Source organism: Schistocerca gregaria, chromosome 8, assembly GCF_023897955.1.
Source record: "Schistocerca gregaria isolate iqSchGreg1 chromosome 8, iqSchGreg1.2, whole genome shotgun sequence".
Lineage (NCBI taxonomy): Eukaryota > Metazoa > Arthropoda > Insecta > Orthoptera > Acrididae > Schistocerca > Schistocerca gregaria.
Window position 1 is genome coordinate 332,841,456 of NC_064927.1, and position 18,945 is coordinate 332,860,400.

An 18,945-nucleotide genomic window follows, 5' to 3' on the forward strand; every position below is an offset into this window, starting at 1 on the left:
ACCATCCGTTATGGCGATTCCCACACGTTCTACCCCTCTGCAGGTGTGCCCCAAGTCTCTGTCCTCTCCCCTCTCCCCTACCTCCTGTACATGACAGATATGCCCCTACGCCACCCTCCAGTACGCCTCCTGCAGAACACCGATGACACCACATTCCTTTCCCTCGCTCCTACCCTACAACAGTCCCAACGCCTTCTCGAGAATTATCTTGACCTTTTAGCCACATGATGTAACCAGTGGCTCCTGAAAATCCATCCTTCCAAGACCCAGGCAATCATTGTAGATTGTACCACTCGCTCCTTCAGGCTCCTGAATTTCTCCCTTATCATCTGCGTCTGTCCTGTCCATCTCTCCCCCACCATCACCTACCTTGGCCTCACCACTGACTCACACTTCACTTGGACCTCTCATCTCCGCTCCATCCAATCCAAAGCGCACAACTGGCTCCAACTCCTCAAACTCCTGCCTGGCCGGACATGGGGGCTGCACCCCTCTACTATACTCCACACTAACAAATCCTCTGCTATGCCAGTCCCGCATGGATATCAACCCACCCCGCCTCGCCAAATTCTGTAAGTCCCTGTAGATCCTCAAGTGCCAAGCACTCCGCCTTGCCTTCCATACATGCCTCCCGTCCCCCACGCGGATCCTCTACGACCTCATTCCTTTCCCCCATCTGCTCCTATTCCTCGAACATATACACATACTCTACACCTGCCGCCACTCTGATCCCCCTCATCCCTGGTTGCTCCTCTCCTCTTCAACCACGGCGCTCTGACATGCCTTCACTGTTGTGTCCCCATCACCCTCCACCTCTACACCCTTCATCTCCTTTCCCAAGGTGGGTTCTGTCTACTCCCCCTCCCAGATGATGTCCTCTCCCCCTCCATTTATCCCATCAACTCCCTCACCCTCCCTCCTTTCCTCTGTCCTCTTATCGGTCTCCCTGTTCGCCTCCCCACCCCCCTCCAACATGCCTTTTCACCACCTACTCTCTCTCTGCCTCCATTCTCTCCCCTGAGTCCTTTCGCGTTTTCCTTCCTCTGCCTTTCTCCATTCCCTCTCGGTCTACCCTGCTGTCCCATTCTGAATTCTTCCTCTTCGTCGTCCACCCTGCCTTTCGTTCTTTCCTCTCCTCCCCCCTTTTTCTTCCCCTCCTCTGTCCAGGTCCCAACTCCCTTCAACCCTTGCCAGTGGAGTGTCATCTTCGTGCCGACCTTTTAGTGCAAAGTTCCTAGTGATTGTTAAGTGTTGTGAACAGACACCATGCTGTCACAGAGTGTGATTTTCTTTTATATCTCTTGCGAACAGAATCCAGACTGTTGCCGTGTTTTTTAACTGTCTACTTTTTCCATGTCTGCTTCCTGTGTATTTCATTATCATCGCTCATCATTAATTCTATGTTTTAATTTTTCACAACTTTCCCCCGTTTTACATTTTATGTCACGTTTTATTGCCTGTTTTTATTGTTTATTATCTTCTTATGTCTTAAAAATTGTGTAGGCTTAAGAGCCGCATACTAAGCTATTGCCAGCCCGCACCTTGCAGGGGGAATTGAAATCCAATAAAGGAAAAAGGAATTTTTTGAGAACAACCGTATCACTGAACTATTCGTATTATGTCACTCTCCACCTTGCTTTGTTACTCAAACCGAATTCTATTAACGGCCTACTATTTTCTGCTGCTGTAAATATTCACTTTATTCATCCAAACAATATCGTTATTTTGTTTCCACATCACTTCACAGAAGCCCACTATACCTAGATTGAGCCTACGCATTTCGCTTTTCAGATATGCTAGCTTCCGTACTACATTAAAGCTCGTGATATTTCTCATTCCGACTCTTAGAATGTTACCCTTTGCATGTTTATTCCATCTTTTCTCTTTATCCCCTCCTCCCTTGACAGTCCTCTCTCGAGGATGTGAATGGGGGACTAATTTGGAACCTTTTTCAAATGGAGAGTTCATAGCACTATTTCAATTACAATCCACATATCTTGTGGACACATATTATTCTATACTACAATTGTTTCCGTTGCCCCTGCCTCCTCATCCTTGATTCTTCCGTCTTTGAGGGGCAGCTACTCAACCCAAAGACAAAAGTTTGCACAGAAACTCTCTCTGTACTTCGACCCTCATTTATATGGGTGTTGGGAGGACGAGGGTGACTTCTTATGCCAGAAGTTTCCGGCCGCTCTTGCTAATTACATTTGTTCAAAATTGAAGCAGCGGCTGGGTTCCACGACGGTTGCCCAGAAAATAATGCACCGCGTTTTGTTCTCAGCCGAAAAGAATGCTACAAAAGCGAAACGTTACGTATGGATTACTTTAGTCTCTTGAGTGAGCGTACCAAGTTTCCTTCACATCCAACAGATAGAGTAACTGCAGAAAAGTTTCAAAATGGCGTCTGTAGACGACGTACGTCACAAGCAACGTTCCGTCATTGCATTTCTCACTGCAGAGAAAGAAACTGTGGGGAATAATAACAAACGATTGTGCAAAATTCATGGAGCATCTGCTGTCGACAGAAGTACACTTAGTCGATGGGGACGGAGGGTGAGGTCATCAGAAAGCGGTTCGGCGGTGCTCCACGATTCTCAACTGCTGTTACATCTGACATGTTGCAGCGAGCTGATGTCATTCGCGAGGAAAGACGCACTAGACCTCGGCAGTTGGCGCTGCAAACGAAGTGTGGATGCAATTGTCCGCACTCTTGGATATTCAAAAGTGTATGCAAGATTGGCATAAGCGCCATTGTTTCGCGCTAGAGAAAGGCCACAGAACTGGATGGAGGTTACGTGGAAGAATAGGGTGTGTAGATAAAACACCCATATTTCGTGTGTGTAATTCTCATGTTCAATAAAGAAATATTGAAGAAAAAAATGCGGTGCTTTCCTTTCTGCGCAACCTACGTAGAACGGGACCGAGGACGTTGTGGTTACTAGTCACAGACGGTACATTTCCTCCAATCCGTTTATTCGCTTGTTTTTCGTCAATGGTCCTGTGAGAGTTTTGCTTGCCATCTTTCAAGTTCCATCGTCGAGATCTTCGCTCAGTTTTTATTTTGTAAATTTCAGAGTATAGTTAGTCCCCTGGCCTAACGCACTGGTTCGGATGGTGCAAGAATCTCGGACTTAGCAGTCCCGACATTAGCCTGGAGAGACCAAAGAAATCACGAGACTTTGGTCACGACTTTCGTACCGGGAATGGAACCCAGATCCTTCCGAATGCCACGTTTGCTTTTAACCTTCGGCTCGGTGGACCCCTAGACCACGGGTGTTTCCACGCGGCATATGAATGTGATGCTTAAAAGTATTTCATTTTATTTTAAATGTTTTTCCTAGTTGGTGGTGGACAGCTTTACGTGAAATTGCGAACACGTTGAACATTTTTATTAGATCTTCATTTTTTAATGCTACCGCAATTTCGGTTTCTGAATATTATGTTCCAATTCCACTCTTAATTAAGATAAAAATAACAACTAACAAAAGCTTTCACATGGCCACTCCGCCTTTTTATTACGTATTTCCTCATATTAATTATTCCTGGGGTGTTTTCTTCCAGTTTTTGCAGTCGCACAGGGGGGGGGGGGGGGGGAGGGAGATATTTCGGTGTTAAGCAGATTCATAACTTCTATGAAAATTTGGAGAAACTCAAAATCCTAATGAAAGTTACAACTCTATGACAGGAAACCGGTACTCCGAACCAACATATGTTTCAACAACTGCTGATGAAGTTGCAGCGTATGACGCTTGTTTAATTTTAAGTGTGCTAATCTTGGTAAGCTACGGACTCTACAGAGTCTAGGATCTGATCCAGGAGCTTTCACACTGTCGATATTGGAGGAAATCGATGACAAGAGAATTGATGGAGCTGACATTATTGTTATTCAGTTTGAAAATCAAGTTAACCTAAAAGGGCAAGCAAAGAAAAAACTATTTGAAGGTGAAGAGGAAAATGAAGATAGTGTGCGCTACTTCACGCAGATAAGGTAAAGCCTAATACAAACACTGTCAAATCATTGATTCAGATTACCCGTAATTTACATTTTGGCAACTTTATGTACATTTTCCTCACAAACCACTGATATTATAGTACTTAAATTTGGCATGCAATTATTCAACAGCATAGTGAACCTTTCTCTGGAAGGAATTTTAATTTACTACAATAATAAGGCACTTATAAAAAGAAAATCCCTAAGATTTGGTATATTTTTTCACATAAACTTGGTAAGCTGTAAAAAACTAGCAAAGGAAAAATCAATTTTCCGGTCCATAGGTGTTTGTAATAATGCTATATCAAACTTTGTACAAAGTACATTAATTTCGTACTGACAGATCTTTCAAGAAAGAAACATTTGTACTCATGTCAGTGAATAAAGCTCCCTGTAGTACCACAGAAGTCATTCGCTGATTCTTAACAGATGTCCTATCATCCTGTCCCTTCTTATTGTCAGTGTTTTCCATATACCTTTCCTCTCCGATCATACCACCTAATTTTCAACATTCTTCTGTACCAGGTGTCGAAAGCTTCGATTCTCTTCTATTCCGGTTTTCCCACAGACCATGTTTCACTACCGTACACTGCTGTGCTCCTAACGTACAGTTTAAGAAATTTCTTCCTCAAATTAAGGTCAAGGTTTTACACTGGTAGACTTCTCTCGTCCACTGCTACTCTGCTTTTTATGACTTACTTGCTCCATCCGTCATTGGTTAGTTTGTTGCCGGGGTGGTACAATACCTTAACTTCACCTATTGCGTGATAAAAAAACACAGTTGTTAATTTTCTCGCCATTATCATTTCTCCTACTTCTCATAACTTTCTTCGATTTATTCCCAATCCAATTTTTGCACTCATCTGACTGTTTATTCCATTCACCAGATCCTGTAATTCTTTTTCACTTTCACTGATTATAGCGATGTCATCAACGAATCTTATCGTTGATATCCTTTCACCTTGAATTTTAATCCCAATATTGAACCATTTTTATTATTTACGTCATTGCTTCTTCCATGTGTACTCGTATATTTAGGTGTGGGCGAAAGACTGTCTTACAGACTTTTTAATCCGGGTGCTACGTTCTTGATCATCCAGTCTCACTGTTTCCTCTTGGTCCTTGTACATAACGTATACTTCTCGTCTTTCCGTATAAATTACTCCCACTTTTCTCGTAATATCTGACATCATATTGCATGGTTTTAAACTGTTCAAAGCTTCGTCGTATGAAAATGTCTTGATTTTTCTTTTGTCTTATTCTGTTATTGAGCGCAAAGTCTCGACTGTCTCTCTGTGGTGCCTACACCTTTCCTAAAGCTGAACTGATTGTCATGTAACAAATCCTCGCACTTACCTATCCTTGCTATCATCGAATTGTGAAGATGACATTTTTTTGCAAGCTCTGATGGTACATAGGCAGTCTCATAGATTCTACACACCATCCTGTATAGTCGTTTGGTTAGTACTCCATCAATGATTCGAGTTATTCCATTGGAGTTTTATCTATCGGTTCTACCTTATTTCATCATAACTCTTCCATAGTTCTTTTAAATCCTGATACTGGAAGCTCTGTGCCTCCTACCTTCCAAACTTTACAGGAGCTCTCCTGGTAACCATGCAGAACTAGCACTCCTGAAAGAAAGGATACTGCGGAGTCTTGGCTTAGCCACAGCCTGGGGGATGTTTCCAGAATGAAATTTTCACTCTGCAGCGGAGTGTGCGCTGATATGAAACTTCCTGGCAGATTAAAACTGTGTGCCCGACCGAGACTCGAACTCGGGACCTTTCCCTTTCGCGGGCAAGTCCTCTACCAAGGTAGAGACGATATACTGGCAGAAGTAAAGCTGTGAGTACCGGGCGTGAGTCGTGGTTCGGTAGCTCGGTTGGTAGAGCACTTTCCCACGAAAGGCAAAGGTCCCGAGTTCGAGTCTCGGTCGGTCACACAGTTTTAATCTGGCAGGAAGTTTCATACTTAAACCTAACTAACCTAAGGACATCACACACATCTATGCCCGAGGCAGGATTTGAACCTGCGACCGTAGGGGTCACGCGGTTCCAGACTGGAGCGCCTAGAACCGCACGGCCATATCGGCCGGCGTTTATTGAAACAAATTATCACAAAGGACAGCTCTGGTGCCACGGAAATGGAAACTATGTGAATGTTGAACCCTCTTACTCAGGTAGCTCTATCCTGCCGCTGTCCATGTTACGCTGCCAGACCGTGCCCAGTCCGCCGACGTCGAAGGTTCCCTTGACGATCACCAGTATGACCGCCACGAACATCAGTACTGTCTGAATGACGTCCGTCCACACGACAGCCTTAAGGCCGCCCTGGAGTTCAAAACAGACATTACACCGGAAAGTGTGAAAGCAACTTACTCAAATAATATTTTTGATGATGTACAATCAAAAAAAGTTTTGCATCACACCGGTTTCCAGAACTGTAGATAGACGTTGACTGTGGTATTGTATCGTAGACACATTCCCTGTGACTGTCCAGAGATGTCACTAAACCCGCCCAAAGATGTAAACAACCATGGATTAGCAATGCCTCTGAGACGGAGGGGTGCTACAGCCGATCAGTTCCAGTCATTCCACCAGGAAGTGAGTACACGGATCGTGTTGTCTGTAGTTCAAAAATGCCTAGACGGCCAATACTGCGGTTCGATCGGATCCGCATTGTTACTTTGTGCCAGGAAGGACTCTCAACAAGCGAAGTGTCCAGATGGCCCGGAGTGAACCAAACTGATGTTGTTCGGACATGGAGGATATACAGAGAGAGGAACTGTCGATGACATTCCTCGGTCAGGCTGCCCGAGGGCCTGAAACTGCAGTGAATGACCGCTACCTATGAATTATGACTCGGAGGAATTCTGACAGAAACGCCACCATATTGATTAATGCTTTTCGTGCAGGAACAGGACGTCGTGTTACGACCCAAACTGGGTGCAAAAGGCTCCATGTTGTGCAACTTCACTCCTGGCAAGGTCCAGCTTTGCAACAACCTCACCATGCAGCAAGGTACAGATGGGGCCAACAACATGCCGAATAGACCGCTCAGGACAGGCATCGTGTTCTCTTCACCGATGAGTGTCGGTAATTCCGTCAGCGAGACAATCGTCGGAAACGTGTTTAGAGGCAACCCGATCAGGCTCAACGCCTTAGATACACTGTCCAGCGAGTGCAGCAAGGTGGATGTTCCCTCTTTTGGACTGGCATTATGCGTGGCCGGCGTACGCCGCTGGTGGCCATGGAAGGTGGCGTAACGGCTGTACGATACGTGAATGCTATCCTCCGATCGATAGTGCAACGATATCGGCAACATATTGGTGGGGCAATCTTTATGCACGACAATTCGCGCCCCCGTCGTGCACACCTTGTAAATGATTTCCTTCAGGATACCGATATCGCTACAGTAGTCAGCATGTTCTCCAGACATTAACCCTATAGAACGTGCACGAGATAGATTGAAAAGGGCTGTTTATGGACGACGTGACCCACCAACCGCTCTGAGGGATCTACACCGAATCTTCGTTGAGGAGTGGGACAATCTGGACCAACATTGCCTTGATGAACTTGTGGACAGTATGCCACGACGAATACAGCCATGTATCAATGCAAGAGGACGTGCTACTGAGTATTAGAGGTACCGGCGTATACAGCAATCTGGACCACCAACGCTGAAGGTCTCGCTATATGGTGGTACAACATGCAATGTGTGGTTTTCATGGGCAATAAAAAGGGCGGAAATCATGTTTATGTTGACCGCTAGTCCAATATTCTGTTCAGGTTCCGGAACTCTCTGAACCGAGGTGATGCAAAACTTTTTTTTTTTTAAATGTGTAGAAGCATATTATACGAATTCATATTATCTTACATCTAGGACAACATGAACAATTCTACGTACACTGATCTAAAATACGTAAGGACGAAGTTGAAAAGTGACATAACATGCTACCTTATTACATACTACCTACTAAGGGGAAATTAACGAAAGCGCGAGAGAACGGTGGCAGGGGCCTCCCAGCTGTGCACAGGGAATTTGACATCACATTGAGTGAAGTTATCGGCAAATGGTGATAGCACGCTATACTAGACAGTTGAAGGAAGGGGAAAGAGAAAGTGTCTGCCACTGAGCTAGCAGTTATGGTGCATTACGGTAGTGTTCTTCATGAAGACATGGTCCTAATACAACATCTGGATATTTCCACATGGGGAAGAATCACCAAGAAAATGAAGAAGCTTGAATTGTGACGAGTGATCTTTGGTATTGTTCATAGTATAGTTTCATGCACGTGCGTAGCGTTCAATACAATCAGCAATGCTGCCCGAAGGAGAGGAGGTGATCGACGACGGTCAGCGATAGTAGAAAATGACAACAACAGACAAGAAGGTACCACCGTCAAACAGTCTATCCAAATTTTGTACCAATCGCATAAGAGTGGTGCTAATAACACCCACTATGAGGATGCAAATCATATTTGCTTTAAACACGCGCTGTAGCGGTTGTAAGAGATATATACCTTTCCAATTGGAGATAGTAAGTTCATGTCAATCAAGGATGCCTTTAAGATGACGAAGATGTCATTATCAACAGCACACCGAGATTTAACGAGGTCGTGTAATAGGGCTACTAGAAGCGGGATGTTCCTTCCGTGACACTCCAGACTTGGTGGGAAAATAGCCACTTGACATGGTTACTAACAACGATGGTCACGGGAGGGTATGGGGGTATGGTCGCAAGAAGACCAGGCTCCGGACGGCACTACTGAGAGGGAGGATCTTCGTGTTGGGTGTACAGCTGCCCTCCACAGTACTATGTCTGCAGCACCAATTAGAGCAACAGTTGGCACGGCAGTGACACAACGAAAGTCGGTTGCTTGAAGGACAACTCCCCGCTACACTCCCTTTAGCATGCATTTCACTCTCCCAAACCATCGCATTCAGCGACTATAGTTGTGTCAACGAGAGCTTATTGGAAGGCGGAGTGGAAGTTTGTTGTATTTTCTGATCAAATCCGGTTCTGCTTCGGTGCTAATGATTGTCGAGTGTTGTATATATGGTTCTTGGGCGGGACGTCGGATTTCATAGTGAAAACTCCACAATATTACATCAGCGCAACAGGCCGACATCTTCAGGTGCGACGAACACACTGCTAAGGTATGACAAAAGCCCCCTTTTTATGCCAGTCTTAGGCACGAAGTGCGCATGCGTGGAGGCGCCATAATTCGATGGCCAATAGCGACGATATCAACCGATAGCTGGAAGGACACCAACGCCACCTGCAAGATGAAGAACCAAAGACTTCGGCGCACGTGCGGAGGCTGCCGCTGTTGCTCTGTGCTGCCATCGGCCGCCCCAGCGACCTCTGTCGGAAGCCGCAAGTAATGATGTGCGTCCCTTAAGGAGCGTGACTATCCTCCCGTTGTCAACAGAATATTTATGTTGCTGGCGAAACGTCATCCGTCGTATGGCCAATAGTACTCCTCTCTGCTCGATGTGACTTCAATAAGGCCACTGCTGGATCCCAAGCTGTACTGAGCTGAAAGCCCGTGTCTGTTTAATAGATTCGTCGAGCTACGTATTTCCGCTGCTTCCTTGATAACACTGTCCCAGTACGAACTCGTCGACGTGAGAATTCTGGTGTGTTGATAATTCACGGAATGGCCTGTACTGAGACAATGTTGCAGACTTCTCTGGTTGCTCCAGACGAGAGGAGCGTCGGTGTTCAGTACAGCTCTCTTCTACAGTGCGACAATTTTGTCCGATGTACGACATGCCGCAGCTACAAGGAATCTCGTAAACACCGGGTCTTCATAGGCCAAGGCTGTTCTTAGATGAGCCCAAGAGAGCTCTGAGTTTTGCCGGCGGACGAAAGACACATTTAACTTTATGCCTCTTCAATCATCCTCGTATTTTTGAAGAGACACCGCCGATGTATGGCAAGATGACCACTCCCCTTTGTTCTTCGCCTTCTTCCAGTTCCTCACTTCGGGTAACCCGCTTCGGGTGCAAGGCACGGCGAATCTCCCGTTCGGAATATCCATTTTGTTGCAAAGTGGTACGTAGATGGAGTAGCTCATTGGATAAGATGTCTGAGTCTGATATGGCTCATGCTCTGTGAATCAACGACCTAATTACGCCACTTCGTTGCGAAGAATGGTGACAGCTGGTGGCCTGTAAGTATAAGTCCATGTGTGTTGGTTAATGATACACTGCGTGACCTAATGTGCCATCTTATTTCCTCCACACCAACACATCCAGAAATGGAAGTTCGCCGTTTTTCTCCAACTCCATAGTGAACTTGATGTTGGGATGAAACGAGTTAAGATGCTCAAGAAAGACATTCAGCGATGCAGTGCCCCGTGAGACCAGATAACAAAGGTGTCGTCCACATACCGCCAAACACGTAGGTGTCAACTCCGAGGACTGGAGTGCTCTCTCCTCGAAGTCTTCCATAAAAAGACGAAATATTTTGGAGTTTTCACTATGACACCCAACGTCTCGCCCGAGAAGATATATACAACATGTCCGTCGGGAAACCCTCAAGTAACACATTATCGAGTATTGGTTATAAGGGGGATAGGCGAGTGTCTGTAACCGTCCTGCCTAGACACAGTGGAGGTCCACTTTGAGTTATGATCTAGGTTGCAATTTAGGATGACAACAGGAGTCTGTAGTAACCTAACGTACCCTACAGAGTATCAGCACGTTGTCTTGTTCTGCTCGATCGCCAGATCTGTCTTCAACAGAGTATGTATTGGAGGTCATCGGACGACAAGTCCAGCGTCATCCGTAACCAGCATTAACTATCCCTCATCAATCGACCGAGTGCAACATTCGTGCAACTCCATCCCACAAAGTGAAAAGACGTTCAGCAACTGTACGGCACGATGCATGCACGTTTGCCTGCTTGCATTCAACACTCTGGTGGCTACATCGGTTGTTAATGTAGCCGCGTATCACATTTGCAATGGCTTATCTCGTGCTTTCATTAACCTGTGATGTTGCAACGTTAATCATTGAAATATATTATCAAGAGTAGTGTGTTCCCAAAATTTCATTATACTACATTCTACATCTACATGGATACTCCGCAAATCACATTTAAGTGACTGGTGTTGGGTTTTTATTCCCGTCATTGTATTCGCGGACACACAGGCAGTTGGGCACGCCGTAACATCAGCTTTTGTTTCTTGAACACTTCAAGATGTCGAAACGAGATTTCCGTAGGTGATAGTAAGTAGGAGGAAACGCACTGGGTAGTTAAAGCTCTCAGCTCTTGTACCAACTGAGTTATTGAAACATGTATAATTACTTCATCGCATCTATCTACTTTCTTTAAGGTCAATAAACGATCTTGAGAAGAGCAGTACACTCGAATAATGCTCGATATTTTTGATGTTCTACCTTTGAAGAAAATAATTTGACAAATACGGTAGAATTGAAAGGTAAAGCGATCGGAATAGGGTGTCACTTTGTAAGCACCACCAAATTTGTCTTTCGTGTCAGGTTACGCTATTATGTGTGGCAAGGGAATTAGCCTGCGCTACTGAAATCAAACCTTACGTCATACTGCTTACAGATAATGTCTGCTGTAATTGTTGTAAACAGAGCTTAATGCAAACTTCTAGTGTATCAGAAGGAAATACCGTAAAGTATTTCAAGCGTGTGTAGTTACTGTTGTTGAATGAAAAACTTTTGGGGAACAAGTAAACAGTTGATTCAACGAAGCCTGGCATGAGATCGCCATTTTGCGGTTTTTACATCGTCGAACCCGATTCCTTCCGTCTAGTCCTTGAATTCTAGCACATTTCTCCAAAATATTTAAAAAACTTTCAACGTCAAAATTTGCCATGCGTTATATCATTGTAATCGTGTTTTCAAGATATTTGGATTTCAGTTAAAGAAAAACATACTTGCTTCAATATACAGGTTGGCACAGAAAAATTGCGTTGCCTTTCGCGTATTGTCATTTGTGCGAAACTTCATTTCGGTAACTTTAATCCTTCGCTTATGGAAGGTGTGGAACGTCTTACGAGACTCACTTCATGCATATGATAACAGCCTTTGGGTGATTAAAGCAGTCATTCGATCGTGGCGAACTTCCGAACAGTCAGATGTCATTGGCATTAGGTCACCTTATATCACCTTTCCTCTCATTTCCATTGCAACATACAGAATCTCCAGAGAGTGAGCCATGTGGAATCATTTTAACGTCGGGCTATGTTTTAACAGATTACGGCTTGTACGCTAAATAAGGGGATCATATGACTATTCTTGGCAATACCCACTGTGTTAAGTGAAATATCAGGAATCTTCCTGCATAGTTTGCAGATCTTAATGCAATAGAGAATGACTGCCTCTTTTCATTTTTTTTTATTTCAGTGGTCACTCAGCCACTTCTTTGCAATTAACAAATTGAAATCCATTTGTTTCACTACAGTAATTTTATTTAAGAACAGTTTTCTCCCTAACTGTTGCAGATTTTTGAAACTCGTGTGTCAATGTGGGTATGTATGGTGGAGAGGGAGGATGTACCGGGTGATCAAAAAGTCATTATAAACTTGAAAACTGAATAAAACACAGGATAATGTTGATAGAGAGGTAGAAATTGACACACATGCTTGGAATGGCATGGGGTTTCTTTAGAACCTAAAAATACAAACGTTAAAAAAAATGTCCCACAGATGGCGCTTCATCTGATCAGAATAGCAATAATTAGCATAACAAAGTAAGACAAAGCAAAGATGATGTTCTTTACAGGAAATGCTCAATATGTCCACAATCATTCCTCAACAATAACTCTAATCGAGGAATAATGTTGTGAACAGCACTGTAAAGCATGTCCGGATTTATGGTGAGGCATATGCGTCGGATGCTGTCTTTCAGCATCGCTAGAAATGTCGGTCGATCAAGATGCACTTGAGACTTCAGGTAACCCCGAAGCTAATAAATGCACGAACTGAGGTCTGGGGACCTGGGAGGCCAAGCATGACGGAAGTGGCGGCTGAGCACACGATCATCACCAAACGAAGCGCGTAAGAGATCTGTCACGCGTCTAGCAATACTTTCCTTTTGTTCTAATAAAACCCCATGCCATTCCAAGCATGTGTGTCAATTTTTACCTCTCGATCTACATTATTTCGTGGTTTATTAAGTTTTCAAATTTACACTGACTTTTTGAACACCCAGTATATGTGTCTCATGCTTTACAAGCGTTTAATGTGAATTACTGACTTTCTTGCGATTACAACGGTGATCAGGCAGGTACATGGATCAGACAGATGATTAAAATATTTTATATTACTGATAGAATTGATACGCATTTTATATCATGAGTCTCACTTTACTATTGCTTTACCCTTTTGAATGTCGGTTTTTAAATAATATCTAACCTCATATGTCCAACAAAAATAGTTTGAGCACGCTAATAACCACGAGTTTCAGCACCCTGAAATTAAATAATAATCGAACACTACTTACCTGAAGTAAACAGAGGTGACTGAACGTTGTTAACCCAACTCGTTAACCCTGTTAAGAGCTACAGAAGGTGAAATACAATTTATAAAAACTTTTCGGAAACGACCACTTAGTAAAGGAGGTTACACAGAGAGAAGGTACTCGTCCCAGTTTGAGTAACCTCCCGGTTTCTAAATGAAATGACAAGTACATGGAAATAATGGCAAGAGAAATTACGTTTATTTTCCAGAAGACATTCATATTGATTCTTAATGAGGCTGTTTCAATAGCCTCGTTTGTACCATTATTACGAAGATGAAACCCATCCGTGGTCCTCGCAGGGTACATAATCTTGTGGTAATGACCTCCTAGAAGTTTACTTACCACGCAGGTGTAGAATATGCACACGGCGCAGACGATCGGAGTTACAATGTGCACGTTGATGCCAGTCACTGTAATGCAGGTAGAGACATCATATTATTAACGGTACTCAAATTGACGCAACAACACAAAAGGTTTAAACATGTTTAGAGGAAGTGATGTGTTAAAAACATGTTTCTCTATTTCAAACAACAGTGCGACCATCTGCAAATCTATCTTAAAATGACAGACTTACTTCGTTGACTTACCGCAGATACTTTATCTGATCGAAAGTACCCTGATAGCTGGACGTTAAAATGAGATGTGTCCGTCCATCGCCGTTATACCGGTTTGAACGCTGCCAGAGCTACTTCCAGTAAGGTGTCAGAATGTCTGTGGAGCATTCTTCCTCAATGAGACGGGTGTTACGATTAATCAAGGAAAACCCCCAGTTGGGAGACGGGGCCAAAATTAGTTGGTTACTGTAGAGTTGCAATTTAAAATTTCTTTCTTGATTACTTCTACCATTAAAAGACATTTCTTTATCACTTGACCAGGAACACATCCAAGAAAGCTAGTAGGCATGACTTCCTTTTAAAAACAATTCACTTTGCAGTTAACGGCCAAGCCATTTTATTTAAAACCGACTTTGATAAAACATTTGATGTTGTTGAGGTCTTCGGTCCTGAGGCTGGATTGATGCAGCTGTCCATGCTACACTATCCTGTGCAAGCTTCTTCATCTCCCAGTGCCTACTGCAACCTACATCATTCTAAATCTGCTTAGTGTATTCATCTCTTGGTCTCCCTCTACGATTTTTACCCTCCACACTGCCCTCCAATACTAAATTGGTGATCCCTTGATGACTCAGAACATGTCCTACCAACCAATCCCTTCTTCTGGTCAAATTGTGCCACAAACTTCTCCCCAATCCTATTCAATACTTCCTCATTAGTTATGTGGTCTACCCATATAATCTTCAGCATTCTTCTGTAGCACCACATTTCGAAAGCTTCTATTCTCTTCTTGTCCAAACTATTTATCGTCCATGTTTCACTTCCATACATGGCTACACTACATACAAATACTTTCAGAAATGACTTCCTGACACTTAAATCTATACTTGATGTTAACAAATTTCTCTTCTTCAGAAAAGCTTTCCTTGCCATTGCCAGTCAACATTTTATATCCTCTCTACTTCGACCATCATCAGTTATTCTGCTCCCCAAATAGCAAAACTCCTTTACTACTTTAAGTGTCTCATTTGCTAATCTATTTCCCTCAGCAGCACCCGACTTAATTCGACTACATTCCATTATCCTCGTTTTGCTTTTGTTGATGTTCATCTTATATCCTCCATTCAAGACACTATCCATTCCATTCACAACAAATAAAAATTTCCCAAGTAATGAAATTAAAAACTCTACTTTACCGTTAGCAGCCAAGCCATATTTCTTAAAACAGACTTTGATAAAGCATTTAATAACAAATTAAAACTTTCCAAGTAATGAAACTAAACAAATCACAAATTTGCATACAATTTCACTACCGAACATGTAGGGAGCCCCCTCCTTTTAAGCTTTTCCACAACAAGATATTAAATTACAAGGGCTCGCTAACAGGGAGGCAGAACTAGCATTTTCAAAGGATGCCAAGTAGATTAAAGCAATCAAAGTAAAGATACAGTCATTCACCTTTTACAATAACTAACAATTTTAAAGCCACGAGTTTTAAAAACCCACCAATGAAAGGCAAACTTAACCTTTTTAAACAGTGGCCAAAACAATCAGAGTATAATACATCCATTTAACATTTTACCATATCTAACAACTTAATACCATGTCCTGCCACCAAAATGTCCTGGGATAGAAATAATTAACCGACCGGGTGCAAGGGTGGCCACAATTGTCTCCCGAAGGATGCTCGGGCTAGAAGCGGATTAACAGACCCACAACGCCTCGCATTCAATAATCACATCGACCTCACGCGAGGCCAGGAGGGAGGAAGAATCAAATGACGAACCATAATCCCTGTCCAAAACTACACTTCCTCCCAGGCAGTACTAATAAGAAGCGGAAAAGATCACTGTCTATAAATACACCGGCGACAGGGACAGGAAACCCTAACGCAGGAGGACAAAAGGCATAAAAGACGCAGGTTGCACAAACCAAAATTCTTCAGTTAACATCCAAACTTTTATCAGAGAAGCAGCAGGTCAACCCCGATGCAAAGGTGTGTGTACACGTCGCCAGCATACCCAACTGGGCATAGTCACGCAGCCACGCCCTATGTCACCGGAGCCTTCGTCTTCTCTGCACTCATGGCGGCGAAATAGCACTCCTCAGGTTGGGAGAGTTACCAGTCCATCATTTCCGCCTCCAGACGGAAAATTTAAAGACATTTGGTAGCCGCTCCCACCAAGTAGTGACTCGGAACCTCGACCGTGGCCCCCGGGTGCTCACAGCAAGAGCTTACAGCCTTGTCCCATCAACTCGTTCCACTCGTCTCGCACCGCCGGGGTAGACCAGGCGGCTTCTCGGAACAACAGCCATCGTCACACCACGCCGCGGTCTCATCGTACGACACTCTCCAGTTCCCCATTTTAAAAACCAACCGACCGACTCGTCACCGCTAGGGAACCAACCGGCCATCACCCCAAAGATCTTATTCCCTTACACAAGGTTAACAGGAAGCAACGACTCGAAGGTCGATAAGGCCAGACACGCCACCAGAGGGAAATCTCAACAGATTCGTATTCAGCATAACGATAAATATGAAAGAATCAATTAACGATGGAATGGAAGGACTCAGAAAAATGTTTACAGCGCGATATACGTTGAGAGTCGACACACGGCTCACTCAAGAAACGAAACCAGAGCAGGTGATGATCTCGGAACATGGGGTCTGGAGCTAATTCGATGTTCTAACTCATGCCAAACTGGTTTCATTAGTTCATGGCGAGGGGACGGTACTTCACGGTTTTTATTGTCTATAAACTATTGTTCGCAGATACTGCTTCACTACAGAGTTCATTGTCATTCTGATACAATCATTGTCTACGACTGATTCTCTGCTGAATATACTACACATTGCTGTAAAATTTATTCATATTCTTCCACATTTGGTGTTTTGTTAAGCGCTATGAGGAAATCATACCTTACTCACGAGTAACTCCCCTATACTGAATCCGAACTTTACTGTTGTCACTACACATAACGGCATGTAACTTTTCCAGGCATTCGTCAAACCCACACCTTTCCATCGGAGTGCCACAGGATATAGCGTGACTTATCGCTCCAAATTACTCATTTCCTGACATACACTGACCAATGCCGTCGCTGTTTACACTACCTCAAGCGTTGTTAGGCGATGACGAGGGAAATATAGGTGATCTTGAGGTCATCCTAGAAGGAAATGTTCACTGTGTGAAACGGATGAAATATCTTGATCTTCCAGTAATATAGCTGTCAAGCGCAATACTGGCGAGATGCTTAGTCACGGATGCACGACGCTTCGGAGGTTCCATGTCTGGGTAATGGAAATGTGGAACTCTTCACATGCCATTGTGTCAATAGCGTAACGTGAGTACTTTAAACAGCTGCACTCTCCAAAGCCATCGACTTCCTATTCTCCGCTGTGAATCCTGAACTGTGTTTCAGCGCTCTGGGAACTAACAATGCAGAGAAATGAGACATCTAGCTCAGTTCTGATACCAAGTCCATTAGCTCAGTGTAGTGTAATATAGCGTAGCGTACTGCTATGTAGTGTATTGTAGTCTAGTGAAGTGTGGGCTGTGTTCTACCGTAGTGCATTCAAGAATTATAAATTACAAAATTTGTGATGGAACAATAGAGCGAACTACGGTAGATCAGTAGAAAGCGCCTTCTCGACCCCGGGTTTACATATATCAATGACTCTGAAGGCCAAAGAGTATGTGGAAGTTCTTCTTCTCTTCTTTTATCTAATTGCTTTTAGAAATTATTATTTTCATAAAGTTATCGTAAGTAGACTTTTCCTCTTTAATACTATAATCCTTAGTTATAACCACACATTTGAAAGTATGTTATAATATTATGTGCTTTATTCATGCCAGTTACTTGTGATTTGCAATACAATTTAAGTATAAACAAGACGACACGTAATAAAGGAACCATCTCAGTGGGACGTAAATCGGTAGCTGTAATGTACATGTACTGAAAAACAAATGGTTACAATTTTAGAAAAGTTGTATGATTTATTCAAAGGAAAGAGCTTCGTGTATTGAGCAAGGTAATAAATCCTTGGTCCACCTCTGGCTGTTTAGCATTCAGATATTCGGCTTGGCATTGATTGATATAGTTGTTGAAGGTCCTCCTGAGGGATATCGTGCCCTGTTATCACGAACTGGCAAGTTAGGTCGCGAAAATCCCGAGCTGATTCGAGGGCACTGCCCAAAACGTTCCAAACGTTCCAATTTGGGAGGAATCCAGCGACCTCGCCGGGCAAGATAGGGTTTTGAACATGCAAAGACAAGCAGTGGGGGCTCTCGTCATGTGCGAGTGGGCATTATCTTGTTGAAATGTAAGCGCAGAATAGCTTGAAATGAAGGGAAATCAATTGGGGCGTAGGCTGTCATCGACGTACCACTGTGCTGTTGGGGTGCCGCGGACGACATCCAAAGGGGTCCTGCTACGAAAAGAAATGAGACTCCAGACCATCACTCCAGGGCGTCGGGCCATAAGGCGGGCGACAGTCAGGTTGATAATCTACCGTTTCTGGTGCGTCTCCAGGTACGACTTCGGCCGGGAATCTTGTTGAGTGAAATACAGTAGTCTTCAGTGACGAGTGCCGCTTCGATCTGATACTGGATGACCAATACAGCGGTATCTGTAGACCAGAAAGGTCGATGGATCCCTTCCCAGTTGAGAACGTATGAAGCATTATGGGCAGGATACTCCTGGCACGATATCTGTCTGGAGGACATTCCACAACTCTGTCAGTGAGTGCCGAATAACTGTTTACATAAGGAACAGTTGGGGACCAAGACGCTATTGATTTACTCAGTTTGTAAAGATCTTTCTCTTGAATAAATCAGTCAATTTTTCTGAAAATGTATTCGTGTGTTTGCCCATACATCTTCCGATTTCT

General features: G+C 43.7%; 1 protein-coding gene across 2 annotated transcripts in view; it reads right to left on the bottom strand.

Moving 5' to 3' along the window:
- LOC126284566 (sodium-coupled monocarboxylate transporter 1-like) overlaps positions 1 to 18,945 on the bottom strand; it is a 420,449-nt gene that overhangs the window by 338,599 nt on the left and 62,905 nt on the right. For both annotated transcript variants that reach the window (XM_049983578.1, XM_049983579.1), the window contains exons 6-7: positions 13,843 to 13,910; positions 6,173 to 6,327 (exon numbers count right to left, since the gene is read on the bottom strand). In XM_049983578.1, coding sequence (XP_049839535.1) covers positions 6,173 to 6,327; positions 13,843 to 13,910 — 223 coding nt within the window. The remainder of the gene's footprint in view (positions 1 to 6,172; positions 6,328 to 13,842; positions 13,911 to 18,945) is intronic.